Source organism: Schistocerca nitens, chromosome 4 (genome assembly GCF_023898315.1).
Source record: "Schistocerca nitens isolate TAMUIC-IGC-003100 chromosome 4, iqSchNite1.1, whole genome shotgun sequence".
Classification (NCBI taxonomy): Eukaryota; Metazoa; Arthropoda; class Insecta; order Orthoptera; family Acrididae; genus Schistocerca; species Schistocerca nitens.
This window is the reverse complement of record NC_064617.1, coordinates 757,086,968-757,108,779: the sequence shown is the minus strand read 5'-3', so window position 1 is coordinate 757,108,779 and position 21,812 is coordinate 757,086,968. Positions and strand designations below refer to the sequence as shown.

The 21,812-nt window shown below is 43.7% G+C and overlaps 1 protein-coding gene across 2 annotated transcripts in view; it reads left to right on the top strand.

The window, feature by feature from the left end:
- The window catches only part of LOC126253050 (ubiquitin carboxyl-terminal hydrolase 5), a 160,586-nt gene that overhangs the window by 9,701 nt on the left and 129,073 nt on the right, over positions 1 to 21,812 (top strand). For both annotated transcript variants that reach the window (XR_007545889.1, XM_049954130.1), the window contains exon 2: positions 14,187 to 14,312. Coding sequence is in view for 1 of the 2 variants with exons in the window: in XM_049954130.1 (XP_049810087.1) it covers positions 14,187 to 14,312 (126 nt within the window). In the remaining variant the exon portion in view is untranslated. The remainder of the gene's footprint in view (positions 1 to 14,186; positions 14,313 to 21,812) is intronic.

Sequence of the window (21,812 nt, the reverse complement as noted above, 5' to 3'; positions counted from 1 at the left end):
GTATTACAATTAGTTTTCAACAAATTTAACTTTATGGTACCCCTCACCTTTTCCTCACACTGTTTATTATTTTCAATAGCACTGTCTGCTACGTGCACAGTGAAGCTACTGTTTGTGAACTTTTTTAGTGCTAAGTGAAGTTTCTCCATTTTAGCCATTAGGTTCAATAAATTTAGTGTCCACCTCCCGCACCCATCTTTACAGTATTTATTACTTTTAATAACAATTTTACTACATTCACAGTGAAATATCTTTGCTGTCTTAAATTGTTTCAGAAGTTATTTCAGTTCCCTTTTTATATTAATTTAATTTTATTTTATGTTAGATTGACAGTGGCCCCTTATAAGACATGACTTTCTTTTCGTTTTGTGATATAATTACATAGCCTAATCTACTCGGTGCAATCTAAGCACATTTCTTACGCACACATATTTAGATCCCTCTGCAGGTAGTTTTCCATAGCACTAGTGCCAGTACATTTGCTTTTTGTCATATAGATATGGCTACAATGCAGATACCTTCAATGTGTCATCCAGGTGGGTGCTACTGCTAAACTGAGGAAACTTATCTTAACAATAAATTATAGTACTTATTTTGCAGAGCATTTGCTTATTTGTGACAATTCTCCAAAGAATGTCAGATTCTGCATCGACAAGATGGGCCACTACCCTTCTCGTTTGATCTGCGTACCTGTAATTCAATAGTGGCACAATTTGTGTAGGAGATGAGTGTCTCATATGGGAAGACCCATTTTGCTTTATTCAGTGTACGTGATGAGCATGTTATGTAAAATCTTGTAACAAGTGAGTACCGTATCATACAATCATTTAGCTACAGTTGCTTTTTTTTTTTGTTTAAAATATTTTTGTGACCACTTATCACACCTTCTGAACAAGGTAATTTTAAAACCCCTCGCGCGTGCCCCCTCCCCTCGCGCGTGCCCCCCTCCCCTCGCGCGTGCCCCCTCCCCTCGCGCGTGCCCCCTCCCCTCGCGCGTGCCCCCTCCCCTCGCGCGTGCCCCCTCCCCTCGCGCGTGCCCCCTCCCCTCGCGCGTGGCCCCCTCCCCTCGCGCGTGCCCCCTCCCCTCGCGCGTGCCCCCTCCCCTCGCGCGTGCCCCCTCCCCTCGCGCGTGCCCCCTCCCCTCGCGCGTGCCCCCTCCCCTCGCGCGTGCCCCCTCCCCTCGCGCGTGCCCCCTCCCCTCGCGCGTGCCCCCTCCCCTCGCGCAGCCGTGTCCCCCCACCCCCTCCTCTCGCCCCTCTTTAAACCCGTCTCCCCCGCCCCATCTCCCACCGCCCCACCCCACACCCATCTCCTCCGCCCCCCCCCACACCCGTCTCTCACTCCCACACCTGTCTCCCCCCCCCACCCCACACCCGTCTCTCACTCCCACACCTGTCTCCCCCCCCACCCCACACCCATCTCCCCCCACACCCATCTCCCCCCACACCCCACACCCATCTCCCCCCACACCCATCTCCCCCCACACCCATCTTCCCCCCCCACACCCATCTCCTCCCTCTCCCACCCCTGAACACCTCTCCATACCTCTCTCCTCCCTCCCCCCCAGCTGGCTCGTCTCGCCTCCCTCCTTCTCAATAGTTGACTCGTTTCCCATCCATCCATCCATCAATCACGCTCGCTCGCTCCAGCACTCGCACTCCCTGCCCCCTCCCTCCCCCCTCCCCCTCCTTCCCCCCTTCCCCTCCCTCCCCCCTCTCACCCTCCCCCTCTCTCCCCCCTCTCACCCTCCCCCTCTCTCCCCCCTCTCACCCCCCTCTCTCCCCCCCTCTCCCCTCCCCCCTCCCCCCTCCCCCCTCTCCCCCTCCCCCTCTCCACTCCCCCCTCTCCCCTCCCCCCTCTCCCCTCCCCCCTCTCCCCTCCCCCCTCTCCCCTCCCCCCTCTCCCCTCTCCCCTCGCCCCTCTCCCCTCCCCCTCTCCCCTCCCCCCTCTCTCCCCCTCTCTCCCCCTCTCTCCCCCTCTCCCCTCTCTCCCCCTCTCCCCTCTCTCCCCCTCTCCCCTCTCTCCCCCTCTCCCCCCTCTCCCCTCTCTCCCCCTCTCCCCTCTCCCCTCCCCCCTCTCTCCCCCTCTCTCCCCCCTCTCTCCCCCGCCTCCCCCTCTCTCCCCGCCTCCCCCTCTCTCCCCCGCCTCCCCCTCTCTCCCCGCCTCCCCCTCTCTCCACCCTCTCTCCACCCACTCCCCTCTCCCCCTCTTCTCCCCTCTCCCCCCTCTTCTCCCCTCTCCCCCCTCTTCTCCCCTCTTCTCCCCTCTCCCCCCTCTTCTCCCCTCTCCCCCCTCTTCTCCCCTCTCCCCCCTCTTCTCCCCTCTCCCCCCTCTTCCCCCTCTTCTCCCCTTACACTTACACGTTTTCTAGGTCAGGCCATCCTTTAACCTTATTAATATCTGTACTGGTTTCTGGCTTACAATATGTTACAAATTTAAATCTGTTACGTCTACTATATTTCCTCCACGGAACGCCTGAAGAACGTTCCGGTTTCAAACTAAAAGGCCCAAGCTTGTTACTACATGCTATACGTAATTTCTCCAAAGCACCTTGATCTTCAAATATTTTTTTGTTTGCTGTATCATCTAATGTTAGTCTTTCAACCCGTACATTAACTCTGTACACATATGTCACAATTTTATTAATAATCACAGAGTCATATTTATTAGCAAAGAATTTGAATTCATCTGTTATGTCATAGTGTTTCAAGGTAGTAAAGTTATGGGCATTTTCGTCATATTTGACGTTTGTCCCCATCTTGCCATATTCAAATCGAACTGCATCTGATTGCGTATACTCAGTACGCCACTTGCACATCCTTCCGAAATAAGGCCTAGTCAGAATGTTCCGACAGCGTATACAACGCCTGGGGCGTGCACGGCGAAACCGACGATATGGAAATAATCTCCGCTTCGGCTTCCATGTCCGACGTGTCTGACGCCATTTCCTCCTTAACATTCAAGCAATGAATTATATGGCAATCGGCATGTATAACAGTAAGGCGGGATATCAAAGCCTCATCACCAATATTAAAATCATTAGACACAAAGATAACAAGTCCACGATGTTTTATAACTATCCCCCCTCTCCCCCCTCTCCCCCCTCTCCGCCCTCTCCCCCTCTCCCCCCTCTCCCCCTTCTGCCCCCTCTCCCCCCTCCTCCCCCCTCCTCCCTCTCCCCCCTCCTCCCTCTCCCCCCTCCCCCCTCTCCTCACCTCTCCCCTCTCCTCCCCTCTCCTCCCTCTCCCCCCCTCTCCCCCCTCTCCCCCCTCTCCCGCCTCTCCCCCCTCTCCCGCCTCTCCCCCCTCTCCCGCCTCTCCCCCCTCTCCCGCCTCTCTCACTCCCCCACTTACTCCTTCTCCCTCCCTCCCTCCTTCCTTCCTTCCTTTCCTTCTGTGTAAAGTTGAGTGTTCATTATTTTCAGTTAAAGAAGAATGTTTTCAGTGACCTCACTGTCTAGTCTCCTTCCCCACACAACCCAGCCATGTAATTCTGATAGGCAGTGTCAGCTGCTGCCGACTTAGTAGGCTGCTGCAATCTGGTCCGCTGTTTGTTTTCTCAGCAATGATCTTCAGCGGTATACACAATCTGACTTATATGTGTCTTGTCGCAATGGCAAGATATACGACAGACCTCGCATTTCTGTAGCCTGAGGTTAGCAGTGCTAATGTTTTAGCTGGTGGGTGGAAGACTGCATACACTTCGTAGTATGACAGTCATTCTGCTTGGCTCTTCCTTGTGGCTGTACAAGGAAAGTATCATCTGTGTGTAGTGAGGGGGGCGGGGGGGGGGGGGACTGATATGTTCTGTTGGGCTGATTCCAGTACTTCCTGATCATGAAGTATTTCCACAGCTCTCCACCACCTGGTCACCTGATATTTATAAGGACCGTAGACAGAGTCAGATGCAGTGATCACTGGCTAGGTCTCTACTATGAGTGTCACTGTAAATGATGCCAGCAGTGGAAGTGCATCAATCCCATCTTCTGCATCACCTTTCCACCGAATTGGAATTGGCCTCTTGGGAATTTTCCTGAAATTGACAAATTGGGATTGATGGATAATAGTCACCACTGACTACCTCGCCCACTAAGCTGTTATCAAAGCTGTGCTGGCTGCCAAAGGTCCAGAAATTGCAAAGTTCCTTGTAGAAAGTATAATTTTGTGTTGGTATCTCAAATGTAGAAGAATTTTCTAGACAAGATTACTATCAGAGGTAACAAGTTATGACATTATCCACGGGTCTGACAACTGGCTACCAGTCACAGACAAATGGTCTCATACTACCCTGTAGTAAGATGTTGGCAGATATGCTGTCGAGGTATTTTGGTATTGAACAGAGAGACTGTGGTATAATACTGTCCGTGTCCTGTTGTCATTTCAACTGGATGATACTGAAGTTGACTGTGGACCATCTCATCACAAAGACTGAAACAGCAAGGCAACTGGCTTGCCTATGGACCCTCGGCACCCAGGAGAAAGACAGAGTGCTATAATTCCAAGCACAGGCCAGTGAGGTACAGCCCATGAGACTTGGTCTAATGTTTACCCAAAAATCTGCGGTGGAATCGTCAGAGGTAATGTGGGGTGATTAATTGATTCTCAAGCTAAATGTTCAGGCAGTTCATTCTTTGAGATTCCTGGATGACCTGGGACCCAGAGAAAGACAATTGGTACTGTTGGGACTGAAGAGGGAAGATTCACACTTCAGCAAGGAGATTATCTGCAGAACTAGTCCAGAAGGCACCAGTGGCCAGTCAGATGATACAATGATATGCAGAGCTGAAGATTCTATTCAACCATAAACTTGGCAACCATTGTCCAGTCAGGTCGAGACCGGGGCCTGGTAAATATGAAGAAGAGTAGCACAATCCACAGCCTAAAAGGTGTCAGCAAGGAAGCAGAGAACATTAAGCCTGTGCATGCAACGAGTCTTTAGTAGGTGAATATAGGGCACCCAGACAGCTGGTTATCAATGAGAAGCCCAGAAAAGTGGCCTGTGCAACAACATCCAATCGCTTTGTAGCTAATTAGAGTTCTCGGTCTGGATGGACTGTACTATGCCACTAATGCATGTCCTACATTTTAGCATTCACGGAGTCAGCTGAGGCTAGAACAAAGTGGGAGCTGTAGAAAATGCAGAATTCATTGACATACGGGGGGGGGGGGGGGCGGGGGGGGGTGGCGGCACCAGTGGCCAAACAGAAATCACTTGTCCATTGTTGGTGATGAAGAGTGGAGCATAAAGCCATTTTGTTGGACCTGTAAAGATCTGAGTGAAGTACAAACAGTAGGATGAAAGCTGATGAATCGGTAGGGGCCTCAAAAGCCCCAGTCGTGGAGAGTAAGTAAAATTTGATGGTGCCAAGTGGTGGTGTATGCCTTATACAGGCCAAAGGTGACTGTGATGAGATACTGTCATTCAGCAAAACTTGCCGGATTGCCATTTCCAACCTAATCAGGTGGTTATTTGTGGAATGTCCTTTCCAGAAACCACACTGATAGGGGTACAAAAGGTCCTGAGATTCCAGAACCCAGCGTAATCTGCAATCGCCCTTTCAAGCAGTTTGCAGAGCACTTTGGTGCGCTGTAGGTCAGTAGCTGTCTATAGGCATTGAGTTTTTGCCTGGCTTAAAGATTGTGACGATTCTAAGATCTTTCTATTTTGAAGGGAAGGCACTTTCAAACCAGTTGCAGTTGAAGACCCTGAATAGATGTGGCCTTCGAGTAACATTCAGGTTTTGGATAATCCGATTATGAATTGACTCATGGCCTGGTGTCATATGGTTGCCTGAGAGACAAGGAGAGAGATACTCCCCACAATACTTAGTTTGCGCTAGGATCGACAGGGATTTCTTTTTGACCCCACCCCCCTCCCTCCCCCCACCCATAGCAGTCTCAATACATATAGGTTACCATCTTCCTATGTCACTTTCTACTGACCAGTAACGAGTTAAGTGCCAGTTTGGAGGAGCGGGGTGTAAATTTCATCCAGCCTGTGCAGTGGGACGAAAGGACAGTAGCGTTGATATTGGGGCCTTCATCTTGGCCTTTGAAGGCGACTCATTACCTGAAATGGTCTAGGTGATGGTTTATCGATGCAATATGGAACGCTGTCCCCCCTTCCATGCCATGCTTCAAATCACGAGATATGAGCACGTCTTCACATTGTAACGCCAACCCTGTCTATAGGGATTGTGGACATCAGTTGACTAAGAATGCTCATTGCACCCCTCCCCATTGGTGTCAGCTGTGGGAAGCACCATTCCCCATGTTCACCAGACTGTACCATCTCCCAGAGAAGAAAAAAAAATCCAAATATAAAAGACCCTTGAGCGACTCGTATATCAAGAGGCCAAGAAGCAATATGTCCATTTGCATCTCGTACATATGATGACATTAGCTACAGCTACGATGCCATCATCTCTAGTGACAGTACCCTTTCCCTTTGTGCCTCCTACATCCCCCCTTGTTGTGGGTAGCTGCCTCCTAATGTTCCTACAACCCATTTTGAGAGCTTGACACTCTGCCTTCTGGGGTCCTCAACCCTGAGCCAGAGGAGCAACACCCTCTTCAGGCACGTCACACAATGAAGGAGTCCCTCGGAACACTCCCTTCCCAGGATTTTGCTGATCAGCAACCGGATTCCAGCCAGTGGCTGAATGAGCCACATATTGCTGGTCATAGGGCTTGGCTTTCCTTCTTTGTCTGCTTTATCCATGATGATGGTGGTTTCTACTCCTCTCTGTGAGGTAGGGCACATTATTGGCCTAATTGGCTGCTTGAGGGATTGGAAGACTGCCCTGTAGCACCACATTTCAAAAGCTTCTATTTTCTTCTTATCTAAACAGTTTATTGTCCATATTTTGCTTCCATACATGCGTACACTCAATACAAATACTTTCAGAAAGGACTTCCTGACACTTAAATCTATAATCGGTGTTAACAAATTTCTCTTTGTCAGCAATGCTTTACTTGCTATTGCCAATCTACATATTACCAGGTGCACCGGTATGAAATGAGCGTTTTTTTGTGAAAATGAAACACTAATTTTGAATTGAAAAGTAAAAACATTTTATTCAAAGTACTGACCATTGCTTTCTATACATTTTGACCACCTTTCTGGCAATTTGTGGAAACCACAACAATAGAAATGTTTGTCTTTTGAAGCAGATCAGACACCCAATTTTCGACTTCTTCGTAGGAATCGAAGTGTTCGTCAGCCAATGTGTGTCCCATTGATGAAAACAAATGGTAGTCAGAAGGGACCAAGTCTGGTGAATACGGCGGGGGGGGGGGGGGGGGGGGGGCAGCAGCTCCCAGCCAAGTGTTTTGATTGTATCCTGAACCAGTTTTGCTTTGTGTGCAAGTGCATTGTCGTGTAAAAAAATTACTTTGCCATATCTTCTGGCCCATTCTGGTCTTTTTTCGATCAATGCATAGTTCAAATTGATCATTTGTTGTCTGTAGTGATTAGTATTCACAGTTTTACCGGGTTTTAGAAGCTCATGTTACACCACACCTTTGTGATCCCACCAAATACAGAGCATTGTCTTCTTGCCAAATCGATCTGCTTTTGCAGTCGATTTTGATGGTTGTCCCGGATTAACCCATGATTTTTTCAGTTTAGTATTCTTAAAATAAATCCATTTTTCATTGCCAGTAACAATTCAATGCAAAATTGGTTTTCTTTCATGTCTTTGAAGCAAAATTTGACAAATGTTTTTTTTGGTTTTCCATCTGTCTTTCATTCAATTCATGTGGCACCCATTTTCCACACTTTTGGATCTTTCCCATAGCTTTCAAACGGTCAGAAATTGTTTGTTGTGCAACATTTAGCATTGCTGCCATTTGCTTCTGACTCAAAGTATCATCTTCATCCAGTATTGCTTGCAATTCGGCGTCTTCGAACTTTTTTGGTGGTCTTCCACGTTCTTCATTTCTGAACCGTTGAAACCATCTTTTGCATGTTACTTCTGATAGAGCATGATCACCATATGCCTCGACGAGCATTCGATGCGACTCTGCAGCACTTTTTTTCAAATGAAAACAATGCAAATCATCACTTTCTGGTACAAAATTCGACATTGTTAACACGATGAAAACATATGATGTTGTTTGTTCCATGACTTGATTTATACTAAATATCTTTCACAGATGTCATACCAACCAAACAAAAAAAAATTATGGCTTGTTCACAACAAATGTTCCCTATCCACACATTTGTATCTTAACGCTCATTTCATACCGGTAAACCGGTATATCCTCCCTACTTCAACCATCATTAGTTACTTTGCTTCCCAAATAGCAAAACTCATCTACTACTTTGTCATTTCCTAATCTGATTCCTTCAGCATCACCTTATTTAATTCGTCTGCATTCCATTATCCTCATTTTGCTTTTGTTGATATTCATCTTATATCCTCTTTTCATGATATTGTCCATACCATTCAGCCTGCTCTTCCAAGTCCCTCGCTGTCTGTGACAGAATTACAATGTCATCAGCAAACCTCAAAGTTTGTATTTCTTCTCCACGGATTTTAATTCCTACTCCAAATTCTTCTTTTGTTTCCTTTGCTGATTGCTAAATGAAATGAGCATGTGGCATTGTTGGCCAGGAGGCCACCTCCGGCAAAGTTCGGCCGCCGAGTGCAAGTCTTATTTCAGTCGACGCCACATTGGGTGACTTGTGCGCCAGTGATGAGGATGAGTTGATGATGAGGACAACACAACACCCAGTCTACGAGCGGAGAAAATCTCCAACCTGGCTGGAAATCAAAGCCAGTCCCGATACATGGGATATACAGAGGGAATAATATCGGGGATGCGCTTCAACCCTTTCTTGCTCCCTTCTCAACCACTGCTTCACTTTCGTGCTCCTCGGCTCTTACAGCTGCCATCTGGTTTCTGTACAAATTGCAAATATACTTTCTTTCCCTGTATTTTATCCCTGCCACCTTCAGAATTTGAAAGAGAGTATTCCAGTCAACATTGTCAAAAGCTTTCTTTAAGTCTACATGTTGTTGTTGTTGTTGTTGTCTTCAGTCCTGAGACTGGTTTGATGCAGCTCTCCATGCTACTCTATCCTGTGCAAGCTTCTTCATCTCCCAGTACCTACTGCAATCTACATCCTTCTGAATCTGCTTAGTGTATTCATCTCTTGGTCTCCCCCTACGATTTTTACCCTCCACGCTGCCCTCCAATACTAAATTGGTGATCCCTTGATGCCTCAGAATATGTCCTACCAACCGATCCCTTCTTCTGGTCAAGTTGTGCCACAAACTCCTCTTCTCCCCAATCCTATTCAGTACCTCCTCATTAGTTATGTGATCTACCCATCTAATCTTCAGCATTCTTCTGTAACACCACATTTCGAAAGCTTCTATTCTCTCCTTGTCCAAACTATTTACCGTCCATGTTTCACTTCCATACATGGCTATACCCCATACAAATACTTTCAGAAATGACTTCCTGACACTTAAATCTATACTCGATGTTAACAAATTTCTCTTCTTGAGAAACGCTTTCCTTGCCATTGCCAGTCTACATTTTATATCCTCTCTACTTCGACCATCATCAGTTATTTTGCTCCCCAAATAGCAAAACTCCTTTACTACTTTAAGTGTATCATTTTCTAATATAATACCCTCAACATCACCCGACTTAATTCGACTACATTCCATTATCCTCGTTTTGCTTTTGTTGATGTTCATCTTATATCCTCCCTTCAAGACACCATCCATTCCGTTCAACTGCTCTTCCAAGTCCTTTGCTGTCTCTGACAGAATTACAATGTCATCGGCGAACCTCGAAGTTTTTACTTCTTCTCCATGAATTTTAATACCTACTCCGAATTTTTCTTTTGTTTCCTTTACTGCTTGCTCAATATACAGATTGAATAACATCGGGGAGAGGCTACAACCCTGTCTTACTCCCTTCCCAACCACTGATTCCCTTTCATGTCCCTCGACTCTTACAACTGCCATCTGGTTTCTGTACAAATTGTAAATAGCCTTTCGCTCCCTGTATTTTACCCCTGCCACCTTTAGAATTTGAAAGAGAGTATTCCAGTTAACATTGTCAAAAGCTTTCTCTAAGTCTACAAATGCTATAAATATAGATTTGTCTTTCATTAACCTCTCTTCTAAGATAAGTTATAGGGTCAGTATTGCCTCTCGTCTTCCTACTTTCCTATGAAATCCAAACTGACCATCCCCAAGGTAGGCTTCTGCCAGTTTTTCCAGTCGTGTGTATAGATTTCGAGTTAATATTCTGCAACCGTGACTTATTAACCTCATACAGTCGTTTGGTAATTTGCGTACTTGTTAACACATGCTTTCTTTGGAATTACAATTATTATAACTTCTTGAAGTCTGAAGGTATTTCACCTATCTCATACATCTTGCTCACCAGATGGAAGAGTTTTGTCATGCCTAGTTCTCCCAAGGCTACCAGTAGTTCTAATGGAAAGTTGTCTACTTCCGGGGCCTTATTTTGACTTGGGTCTTTTAGCACTCTACATAATTCTTCACGCAGTGTCATATCTTTGATCTCATCTTTATCTGCATTCTGTTTCATTTCCGTAATATTGCCCTCAATTACATCGCCCTTGTATAGACCCTCTATATGCTCCTTCTACCTTGCTGCTTTCCCTTCTTAGCTTGGAACTGGTCTCCCATCTGAGCTCTTGATACTCATCCAGATGGTTGTTTCTGAAAGGTCTCTTTAATTTTCCTGTACCCCTAGTGATATATGCTTCTACATCCCTGCATGCGTCCTCTGGCCATTTCTGCATAGCCTTTTTGCTCTTCCTGTCAATCTCATTTTTGAAATGTTTGTATTCCATTTATCCTGTTTCATTTACTGCATTTTTGTATTTTCTCCTTTCATCAATTAAATTCAGTATCTCTTGTGTTACCCGAGGATTTCTATTAGTCCTCGTCTTTCTACCTACTTGATCCTCTGTTACCTTCAGTATTTCATCTGTCAAAGATACCCAGTCTTCTTCTACTGTATTCCTTTCCCTTTTCGTGTCAATCGTTCCCTAATGCTCCCTCTGAAACTCTCTACAACCTCTGGTTCCTTCAGTTTATCCAGGTCCCATCTCCTTAAATTCCTACCTTTTCGCAGTTTCTTCGGTTTTAATCTACAGTTTGCAACCAATAAACTGTGGTTAGAGTCTACATCTGCTGCTGCAAATGTCTTACAATTTAAAACCTGGTTCCAAAATCTCTGTCTTGCCATTATATAATCAATCTGAAACCTTCCGGTGTCTCCAGCTCTCTTCCACATATACAGTCTTCTTTCATGATTCTTCAACAAAGTGTTAGCTATTATTAAGTTATGCTCTGTGCAAAACTCTACCGGGCAGCCTCCTCTTTCATTCCTTACCCTCAGTGCATATTCACCTACTACTTTTCCTTCTCTTCCTTTTCCTACTATCGACTTCCAGTCCCCCATGATTATTAAATTTTCATCTCCCTTTACTATCTGAATAATTTCTTTTACTTCATGATACATTTCTTCAATCTCTTCATCATCTGATGAGCCAGTTGGTATGTAAAGTTGTACTATAGTTGTAGGCGTGGGCTTTGTGTCTATCTTGACTACAATAATGCGTTCACTATGCTGTTCATAGTAGCTTATCCACATTCCAATTTTTTTATTCAATATTAAACCTACTCCTGCATTACCCCTATTTGATATTGTATTTATAACCCTGTATTCACCTGACCAGAGGTCTTGTTCCTCCTGACATCGAACTTCACTAATTCTCACCATATCTAACTTTAACCTATTCCTTTTCCTTTTTAAATTTTCTAACCTACCTGCTCGATTAAGAGATCTGACATTCCATGCTCTGATCCGTAGAATGCCAGTTTTGTTTCTCCTAATAATGACGTTGTCCTCTGTAGTCTCCATCTGGAGGTCCAAGTGGGGGACTATTTTACCTCCGGAATATTTTACCCAAGAGAACACCATGATAATTTACCCATACACTAAAGCTGCATGCTCTCAGAAAAAGTTACGGCTTTAGTTTCCCCTTGCTTTCAGCCATTCTCAGTACTAGCACAGCAATGCTGTTTTGGTTGATGTTACAAGGCCAGGTCAGTCAGTCATCAAGACTTTTGCCCCTGCAACTACTCAAAAGATTGCTGCCCCTATTCATGACCCACATGTTTGCCTGGCCGGAAATAGTTTAAATTAAACTATTGAGTTATCTAAATGTGTTCTGATTTTTAATCATAACTCTACACAGTGTCCCGTAAACAAAATTACTGCTACGAGAGACAAATCATGTGGCTTTAAATACTAAGTGCTATCAGTGCAGAGCCGGGCGGGTCGCTATTTTAATCTATGGTGAAGTTTTTCAGGAAGTTATCGAATCATTTTAAATGTGCACACCAGTCAGGCAGAGAGACTATCATCCATGCTCTTTAACTGCACCTTCAAAAAAATGATCCATGAATGGGAAAATGCAGTAGTAAAAGTTGGAAAAAATCAGAAAGTAAAACTAGGACCAACAAGGAGAGTCAAAATCAGCTATATTTGTCAAGGCATAAATTTAGCTGGAATTCAGAGAAATCGTTTTGGAAAAATTGATGACATTGAGAGGCTTTAAAAAAATCTAAATTCAAACCAGGTACATGCCAAACATTTTGGATGTTTTTAAATCAGTAGACACAACCTTTGAAATGATAAAAAATGTTCAAAAATTCTAAATTATTGGTGACAAAAATCTAGAAAAAAATGTTTTTTTGAAGAAGATGCCCAAAAGAAAGAACTTTACAACCAAAATCAAGAACTCTGGCTGTTTTCAGGAAAGCGAAAAATCAATTGCCAAATAATTTTCACTGAGGAACCCAGCAAATAGAGGAAGTAAATGAATATTGGGAATAAAGAAAAAGGAACATTATCAGAAATAAGAAATCATAATTAATTGTATGTTTCCTATTAGTGTGAGATTCGACAGAAGATTTATACGTGTGTAACTCTTAATATATGAGCTTTTTTGTAACTGTTACTGTGAATAATTGATACAGAACCAGCAACATTAAAGAACTGAAGTTTTGCTAATTACAGTTCTATTTAAAAAGCATTTGTAATTTCTGTTTGTAATTATACTAGTCTCTATATTACTATAGAGGCAGTACTGTTCTTCTCCAAAACAATTCATGGCATTGTCATGGTCATGTAGATCTTCAAGGCATACTTTTGCTTCCACTTTAGGAATAGTGGTCAAGTCGCGACACAAGATGTCCCTATTAGAAACAACCACAATATGACTCTCATTGGTTGCTGAGTACTGAAGAGGTGAAGTAGAGCTGTAAGTAGATATGTATGGTAGTTATGTGCATCATTGAACTGGGGGGGGGGGGGGTTTGTTCACATGTGAACGTAATCATTGAATGTGATCTTAATGCAAAAATGCCCATTTAGTTCTTGACACTAACCTTTCATTTTACCTGTGGCCATTCATTTAGACTTAAAACGTGGCATTGATCACACCACTTCAGAATTAGAAAAATGAACCTTGCCAGTTATTTTATGTACTGCAGATGTGCACTCACAAGGGGAAGCCACTTACCTCGTCCGTTGCACTATCGGTGCTGTCGGCGAAAAGCGTTTCCCATGTGGGTACAGAAGAGGCAGTTGTAAAAGTTCCTTTCCTCGATTTCTGGAAAATTTTGCATTTGCGGACCCCATACCTGATGATGAAAAATGCTCTATTTACAATTATCTATCGATCCCTCCAATTTTGAGTTGATTGCTCGTCATAACCTTTAGGGGTGATTTTCTCAAAATTGCGGGGGTGTTGACCCAAAATATCTTAGATTCCTTCGTTTTAGGTTGTATACAAGCGACCTGCCAAATTTGAGCCGAATTGGTTGGCCGTGTCTGAGCCCTTCCCCTTGTCAGAGCCTAACCTTTGTACATAATGTATGCTTTTAAAGTGATAAGGGTGGAGCTTGTGGTGTGTGTGTGTGTGTGTGTGTGTGTGTGTGTGCGTGTGTGCGTGTGTGCGTGTGTGCGTGTGCGTGTGCGCGTGAGGGGGGGGATAGTTGAGAGAGAAAGAGAGAGAGAAATTCATGGTTTTAGTAATACGCAAAGCTGATGTGAAACTATTGTTTTAGTTATAAAAATTTATGTACATCACTGTAATATTTCTCCAAAAACCTATTCCAGGAGACTGAAACCGGGTTATATGTCTGCTTGAATACATTTTTGGGCCTAGGGGCAGATTTTGTTGAGCAGCATTATCGAAAAACAGGGAATGCTGTTTTCCTGCACCTTACAAGACTGAAGAAGGAGGTAAGTTCATTATCATGTAACAATTCTGTTGATATCACTTGAATTAATTTTCATTTTAAATATTTGTATTCGATGATAAAAGGATATTTACATGTTCACATCAGAATAGTTGGAATATAGTGAATGTTGTATGCTTTAATAAATTTGTTGCTGCCTTTAGCAACAAAAAAATAATAAAACACTTTGAGGGGTAGTCATAATGCTTTAACCAACACATTGCAAAAATGGTTTCGTAATTATTTTTTATTTGCTTGCAGGTACAAGTGTCTGCAATTCCTGATATCCCTTGAAATCTCCACATCACAGTATAGTGGCACATCTTTAGAGGAGCCAAAATTAAATGACAAGTCCATTGATAAAATAGTGATTGGCTGTACCATTTTGTTTTGGCTCCTATAGTGATGTGCCACTGTACTGTTGTGCAGGGCTTACAGTGGATATCAGGAGTTGCAGACATGTACAGGCAAAGAAACAAAAAATGATTATGCAACTATATTTTTTGAAGGTTACAGTTACAGAAGGGAGGAGAGACGCAATTATGAAAAAAGTACATGAACTTGTGACCAAATTTGAAACAAGAATGCCATCTGGATGAAAAGCAGCAGTCACAGTACCAATCCATAAAAAGGGCAATAATCAAGAATGCAGAAATTATAGAGGCATCTCCTTGATTCTCAGATATTTTCCAGAAAAGACTGGAACCATTTTTAAAAGAGATAATCGATGAGAAGCAAGTGGAATTTATGAAAACTCAATCCACCACTGAACACACATTTGTGTAGAAAGAAGCAGTATCAATATATTGGGAGTACAACAAAACTGTGGCAGTATTCTTTGTTGATTTTTAGAAAGCATATGATAGCATAAACTGAGAAAAATTGTGGGAGAAAATGCAGAAGTTTGGAATACCAAAGAGATTCCTTCCACTGGAAGGCTGAAAAGGGGTAGTGAAAATGTTGGAGAATATTCCATGGCTTTTAACCAAAAAACATGAGTCAGGCAAGGAGATTGAATATCACCATTCTTTTTCAGTGTAATGCTACAAGAGGCATTGGATGCTACAAGTGAAGCAGAGGAGGGAATTGGCTTAGGAATAGAAATGAATGGGCCTTTGCAGATGATGTAGCACTAATTGCTGAAAGTATATATGACCTGACAATATGGTGCAAGAAAGCTGTTTCTAAAGGCAAAGTAAATTGGATAAGAGGTAAACAAAGAGAAAACAAAATTCATGAGTGTAGAAAGAAATTACAAGACAAAAAGGTGGGAGATGTTACAGACCAATGATGATGTGATTGAAAAAATAGGAGAGTTTAAATATCTGGTGGTTGTAGCAAATAACAGAAATGATGAGAAACAAGAAATAAAAGTGGAGATAAAAGTGGCATCCAGAGAATCGTATTCACTCGACAAATTGCTGTCATCCAAAATTTTGTCAAGAGGAACCAAGATAAGGATGTATAAAACTATAATCAGACCAGTATTATTATATGGGGCGGAAATATGAAGGTTAGATTAGTACACTGAGAGACATCTAAAGCTTTCCAAAAAGAAAATCCTGTGGCAGGTATCTGGATCAATTTGTGAGGGAGGAAAATAACGAAGAAGGAAAAACAGATATGTATATAATGACCAACAAATTTTTGTGGAAGGCAATCGAGGAGGCTGGAAGGGTTGGGCACATATATGGAAGAGAGGAGGGATCAAAATTGAGAGAAGTATCAGTGAAGAAACCTGTAGAGCAAAGACCTTTAGGCAGACTGAAAATAAGATGGAAAGATCTTATGACCAAGGAGCTTCAGATATTCGGAGCAAAGCAAGACGATAAGGGTGGTACATTGTGGAGAAGGCTTCTTGATGAGGCCAGGAATTGACTTAGGTTTGTGGGGCCACGAGAGTAATAGTAAAATAGTTAAAACCGACTACTCTCCAAATTAAAAACGTTTTTCTTCTCCTTTTCAAGTTCAAATAAGAGTTGTACTACGTATTTTATATAAACTGTAACTCATTACATTTTCCTAAATGCCTTTATGTGGAAAGTATGATGGACAAAGCAAAAAAAGCAAAATTAGTTTTAAACATCATAATGCTGGCAATCAGTCTTATTTAGCAAAAAATGCTGTTTTTGAAGTCTTTTGTTTACAGTTAAGCATGAATTTTTGTCACCCTAGAAGTTCTGTTAACAACAAACCATTTAGTGGGGTTTTTACATAACATGCCTCTTCAGTTAATTAACTCTCAAATGGTCAGATATGAACTAAATTTCCTCTTCAGAAGTTCCATCATTGTCATGTTTGGGAGCAGTAGGAACATCACATGCATATTTAGATAAATCTCATGTCCACTTTGTTGCACATTTTTTTGCTGTTGTTGAATATGAAACATTATTGAGAAAGGAAATGCCTCTTTTGTATCTTTAATTCAAAAAGAAAATTATCTTGGTGTAAAACAGAACAAACACAAAAATAAAGAACACTAACTCTAGGACGATTAATATGTTGAATAGGAAGACACTTTTAAGTACATATATACACTACAAGTTATTGTAATAGTGTATTGCAGGAAGTAATTTGTACCAAAATTATGAACTCCATGTCCTGTTCTATTCATGAATGTCTTGAAGGAAAAATGACTGTATATACACTGCTGGCCACCGTAAATGCAACATCCTGAAGGAAGCATCCGAATCAAGTGAAATTTACACCATGGGTTTGCAGCGATGAGATATGCAACTGATTAGAATTTCAGCGCAGACGCACATCACGCGCGCCTGTGGCGCCACCTCATAGCGCCATTTAAGGCTTGGCGATTTCGACAAGTGTACGTTCGGCACGTGTGTTTACCTTGTGGTTGTTTCACAAGACGATCTGTTATGCCTCGTAGACAACAGCGAACATCGTTTGATCAAGTATCCGAGTTCGACAGAGGAAGGATAGTGGCTTACCGAGATTGTGGATTATCATACAGAGAAATCGCTAGTCGTGTTGGACGAAACCAAACAACTGTAATGCGGATATGTGACCGTTGGATGCAGGAGGGTACGACGGACCGACGTGGTCGATCGCATTCACCTCGGTGCACCACTGCACGTGCTGATAGGCAAATTGTGCGCATGGCAGTGACGGATCGCTCAGTGACATCCAGAACCATAGCACAGCACATTGCTTCTGTAACGCATCATCCAGTGTCTGCGCGTACCATTCAACGCCGTTTACGCAGAGTGGTCTGTCCGCAAGACGTCCATTGCTTCGTCTACCATTGACGCAGAACCACAGACGTCTCCGTCGCCAATGGTGTGATGACAGACGGATGTGGACGGCAGAATGGAATGACGTTGTCTTTTCTGACGAGGCACGCTTCTGTCTGCAGCACCACGATGGTCGGATTCGAGTGTGGAGACACCGTGGAGAGAGGCTGCTGGACAGCTGCATTATGCACCGCCACACTGGTCTTGCACCGGGTATTATGGTATGGGGCGGTATTGGATATTACTCTCGCACGCCTCTAGTATGCATTGCCGGTACTTTAAATAGCCAGCGCTACATATCCGAGGTGCTGGAGCCAGTTGTCCTTCCTTACCTTCAGGGCTCGGCCACAGCCATATTTCAACAGGATTATGCGCGACCACACGTGGCACGCATTGTCCAAAGGTTCTTCGTCAATAACCAGATTGAATTGCTTCCCTGGCCGGCTCGCTCTCCGGATCTTTCGCCGATAGAAAACATGTCGTCCATGGTTGCTCAACGAGTGACCCAGATTACATCCCCAGCTGCTACACCAGATGATCTTTGGCAACGTGCGGAAGCTGCTTGGGCTGTTGTACCCCAGGAACACATCCAACGTCTCTTTGACTCAATGCCGAGACGTGTGGCAGCGGTGATCTCCAACAATGGCGGCTATTCTGGCTACTGATTCTGGCAGGAACCACATGTCGCAGACGTCTGTAAACGTAATCATTTGATACTTGGTCAACATGTTATCGACAAAATAAATTTTGTTGTGCTACCTCTTGTCTTTCTTGGTGTTGCATTTACGGTGGCCAGCAGTGTATCTTCTGATGTTGCTGTTGTGGTCTTCTAGACTCTAAATCTGCTCTTTAAGAGCTATGTGCACTTGCTCAGTAGAAGAGGTATTTCACAATAGCGAAGATGAGAAAGTGCTCGTAGCTCTTTTAGAGTCCATGTTAGACATTTTTGCTTCGAATCATACTTCATGTCAGTACCTGATGATTGACCATTCCTCCTGGGACACCCTATATTAGAGCTTAACAGATTCATCTTTTTCAGAAATGCTGTGCTTGCTACAGCCAGCATACATTTTGTATCCTCTCTATATCGCTGTACAAGTAACAAAACTCTTTTACTAATTTTAGTGTCTCATTCCTAATCAGATTGTCTCAGCATTGCCTGATTTGATTAGACTGCATTCCATTAGTCATGTTTTACTTTTGTCGATGTTCATCTTATAACTTTTTTTTTAAGATTGTATCCATTCTGTTCAGTTGCTCTTCGAAGTCAACTGCACCTCTTACATAATTACATATCATTGGCAAATGTCAAAGTTTTATTACTTCACCCTCAACTTGTAATTGTCTTTCCAAATTCCTCCTTGATATCCTTCACAGCTTGCTCAGTGTACAGATTGAAAAAACATTATGGATAAGCGGCAATCCTATCTCACTCGCTTCCCAACCACTGCTTCCCTTCCGTGTCCTTAGACTCATGTAACTGCAGAGTGGTTTCCTTACTAGTTGTAAATAACCTTTTGTTACCTGTATTTTATCCCTGCTACCTTCAGAATATCATAGAGATTAGCCCAGGCAACACTGTCAGAAGCTTTTTCTAAATCTGGAAATGCTACGAACAATAATATGCCTTCCTTGTAAAATAAGTTGTAGGGTCAATATTACCTAGCATGTTCCTACACATCTCTGGAACCCAAACTGATAGTCAGCTTTTAACAGTTTCTCCGTCACCTGTCAGCACCTGCTTCCTTTTGAAGTGGAATTATTACGTTCTTCTTTAAGTCAGAGGGAATATTTTCTGTTTTATGTGTCTTGCATAACTGGTGGAATAGTTTTGTCATGGCTGCTTCTCCAAAGGATCTCGATAATTCTGAAGGAATGTTATCTACTTCAGGGGTTTTGTTTAGACTAAGTCCTTCAGGCTTCTGTCATTCTTCTCGCAGTATCATATCTCCCTTCTCTTAATTTGCTTTCTTTTACCTATCTATCATATTGCCTAGAAGCTCATTTCCCGATGCTGTGTGTGTTTCCTTCTGCTATCCTGCCCCCTCCCCTCTCCCATGGGAATTTGTAATTTGTCTGGAATATTTTTGGGGATGTGTGCTGAGGTTTTAATAGCCTGACACCAGTCAGCCCCTCATCTGTTTTTTCTTTCTTTCTTCGTTCTACATCTCGTACATTTACTCCAGTTTGGCATTTGAGGTTCCTCTGTTTCTCGTTCCTCCCTGTGCGCTCCTTGAGGCTGACTCGTGCATTTGACACATAAAGGTGACAGGGTAATGCGTAATTCCCAGCCCTCGGTCAACAGGTGAGCTTCGCATGTACCCTCTGGCACAGGCCAGGCCTAGGGAGGGGTGATTACCTAAGCTGTGACCTTTCCAAATTGCCAATTGGTTCCACTGTCAGTAGTTTTGGAGGTGTAAACAGTCAACTGAGGGGGGTGAAACCCCTCCAAGGGGCCTCCCAGTTGGAAGGAGTGTGCCGTTGGAGACTCTGGCAATAATTGGGTATTTTTTCACGATGAGACACTCACTGTCATCTCAGTCTCTGTCTGCCATCATCTCAGTCTCTGTCTGCTAAACACAAACAGAATAAGGCTAAAGATTCAAAGACTCTCCAGTCGCACCACAGGGTGCTATCACGTACTAAAGACCGTCAGTCCTTTGCTACTGTTAATTCATTTATTATTGAGAAAGATGTTGATGCAGTTGCTGGCCCTGTGAAATCTTGCTCTCATCTGTGCTATGGAACTTTGGTTTTGGAAACCAATAGTGATTTTCAAGCCCAGCGACTGCTTGCAGCTTCTCTCCTCAATGGCTATCCTGTTCAAGTTGAGGCCCATCGAACAATTAATTCTTCACGTGGTGTTATTTCCACGTGGCTGCTTGATGGTCTGACTGAGAAAGAACTCCAAAATTAGCTCACTGACCAGGCCATCACTGCAGTGCACCAGGTAATGAAAAAGGTTGATGCCACCTTAGTTCCTACGTGCACTCTTTTTCTCATGTTTGGTCAAGTAGTGCTTTCATTGAAGATCAAATTAGGCTTTGAAGTCGTCACAGTCCGACCATACATTCCAAACCTGATGCATTGCTGCCAGTGTCAACATTACAACCACACTCGAATGTCCTCTAAAAACACTACTAAATGTTTTACTTATGGTAGGGATTATCACAAAGGCAACTGCCTGCTTCCTTCCCCCTGCTGTATCAGTTGTAGTGGAGACCATGCCACATCATTCCTGGAATGTTCCATGTATCTTAGTGAGCGGCCTATCCAAGAGATCCGGGCGAAGGACAAAGTACATTAACCTGTCACTCGCAAGTTGTTGGATAGTCAATAGCCCTGTGTTTTATCATCTAGCACTTACCGTACCCTTCTTGCTACGCCTCGCTCCACGAAGGACATGGCCATGCAGACTTAAAACCTCAAATTCAGCACTGTGTTTATCAAATCGCCCAGTATCACAGTACCATACCTGTCTCCTTGTCTTCCAGCAGTGCACCAAGCCACCAAATCTTTGCCCCTGGCCGTGAAATCCTATGCTTCACAATCGGCAGGCCGGAAAGATCAAAAGAAACGCTCCCGCAAAGACTTCTCACATCCCTCCAGCCGACAAACATCCGAGTCTTCGTCCTCCAATCACAAACGCTCTAAAAAAAATCAAACAAAGAGAAACAATCGTGTCCTTCACTGACACGGAGATCGTCATCAATGGTGTTTCTGCGTGATAGTCTCCTCCAGCTGACCGCCATTTCGCCAGTGCACACTGTCAACCATTCTTCTGCCATGGAATCCGCAGGCCAATTCAGAGAGAATGCCAATGACTCTGTAGATCTCATGGGACAGAATCCTCCAGCCTCTGCGCCCTGTAGCAGTGAGTCTTTGAAGGCTGGCGCTCGGCAGTCACTGAGTTGAAAACTCTTCATTTTTTCTCTTCTCCCCTTTCCCCGTCATGACTGTCCTCCAATGGAATACTCATGGCCTTAGACCTAACAAGTAGGAATTACAACTGTTCTTGGAATTGCAGCATCCCCGTATTTCTGCCTCCAGGAAACAAAATTGCATCCTTTCGTGCGCTTTGACCTCTTGCATTTCTTTCCGGTCCGCTTTGACCTTCCCCCTGAGAATGGCATTCCATCTCATGGGCGAGTCATGCTGCTCATTCAGAATGGCATTTGTAGTCAAACCATCTAGCTGAACATTCAGCTACAAGCTGTTGCAGTCGACATTTTCCTTCTTCACTTCACCTTTTT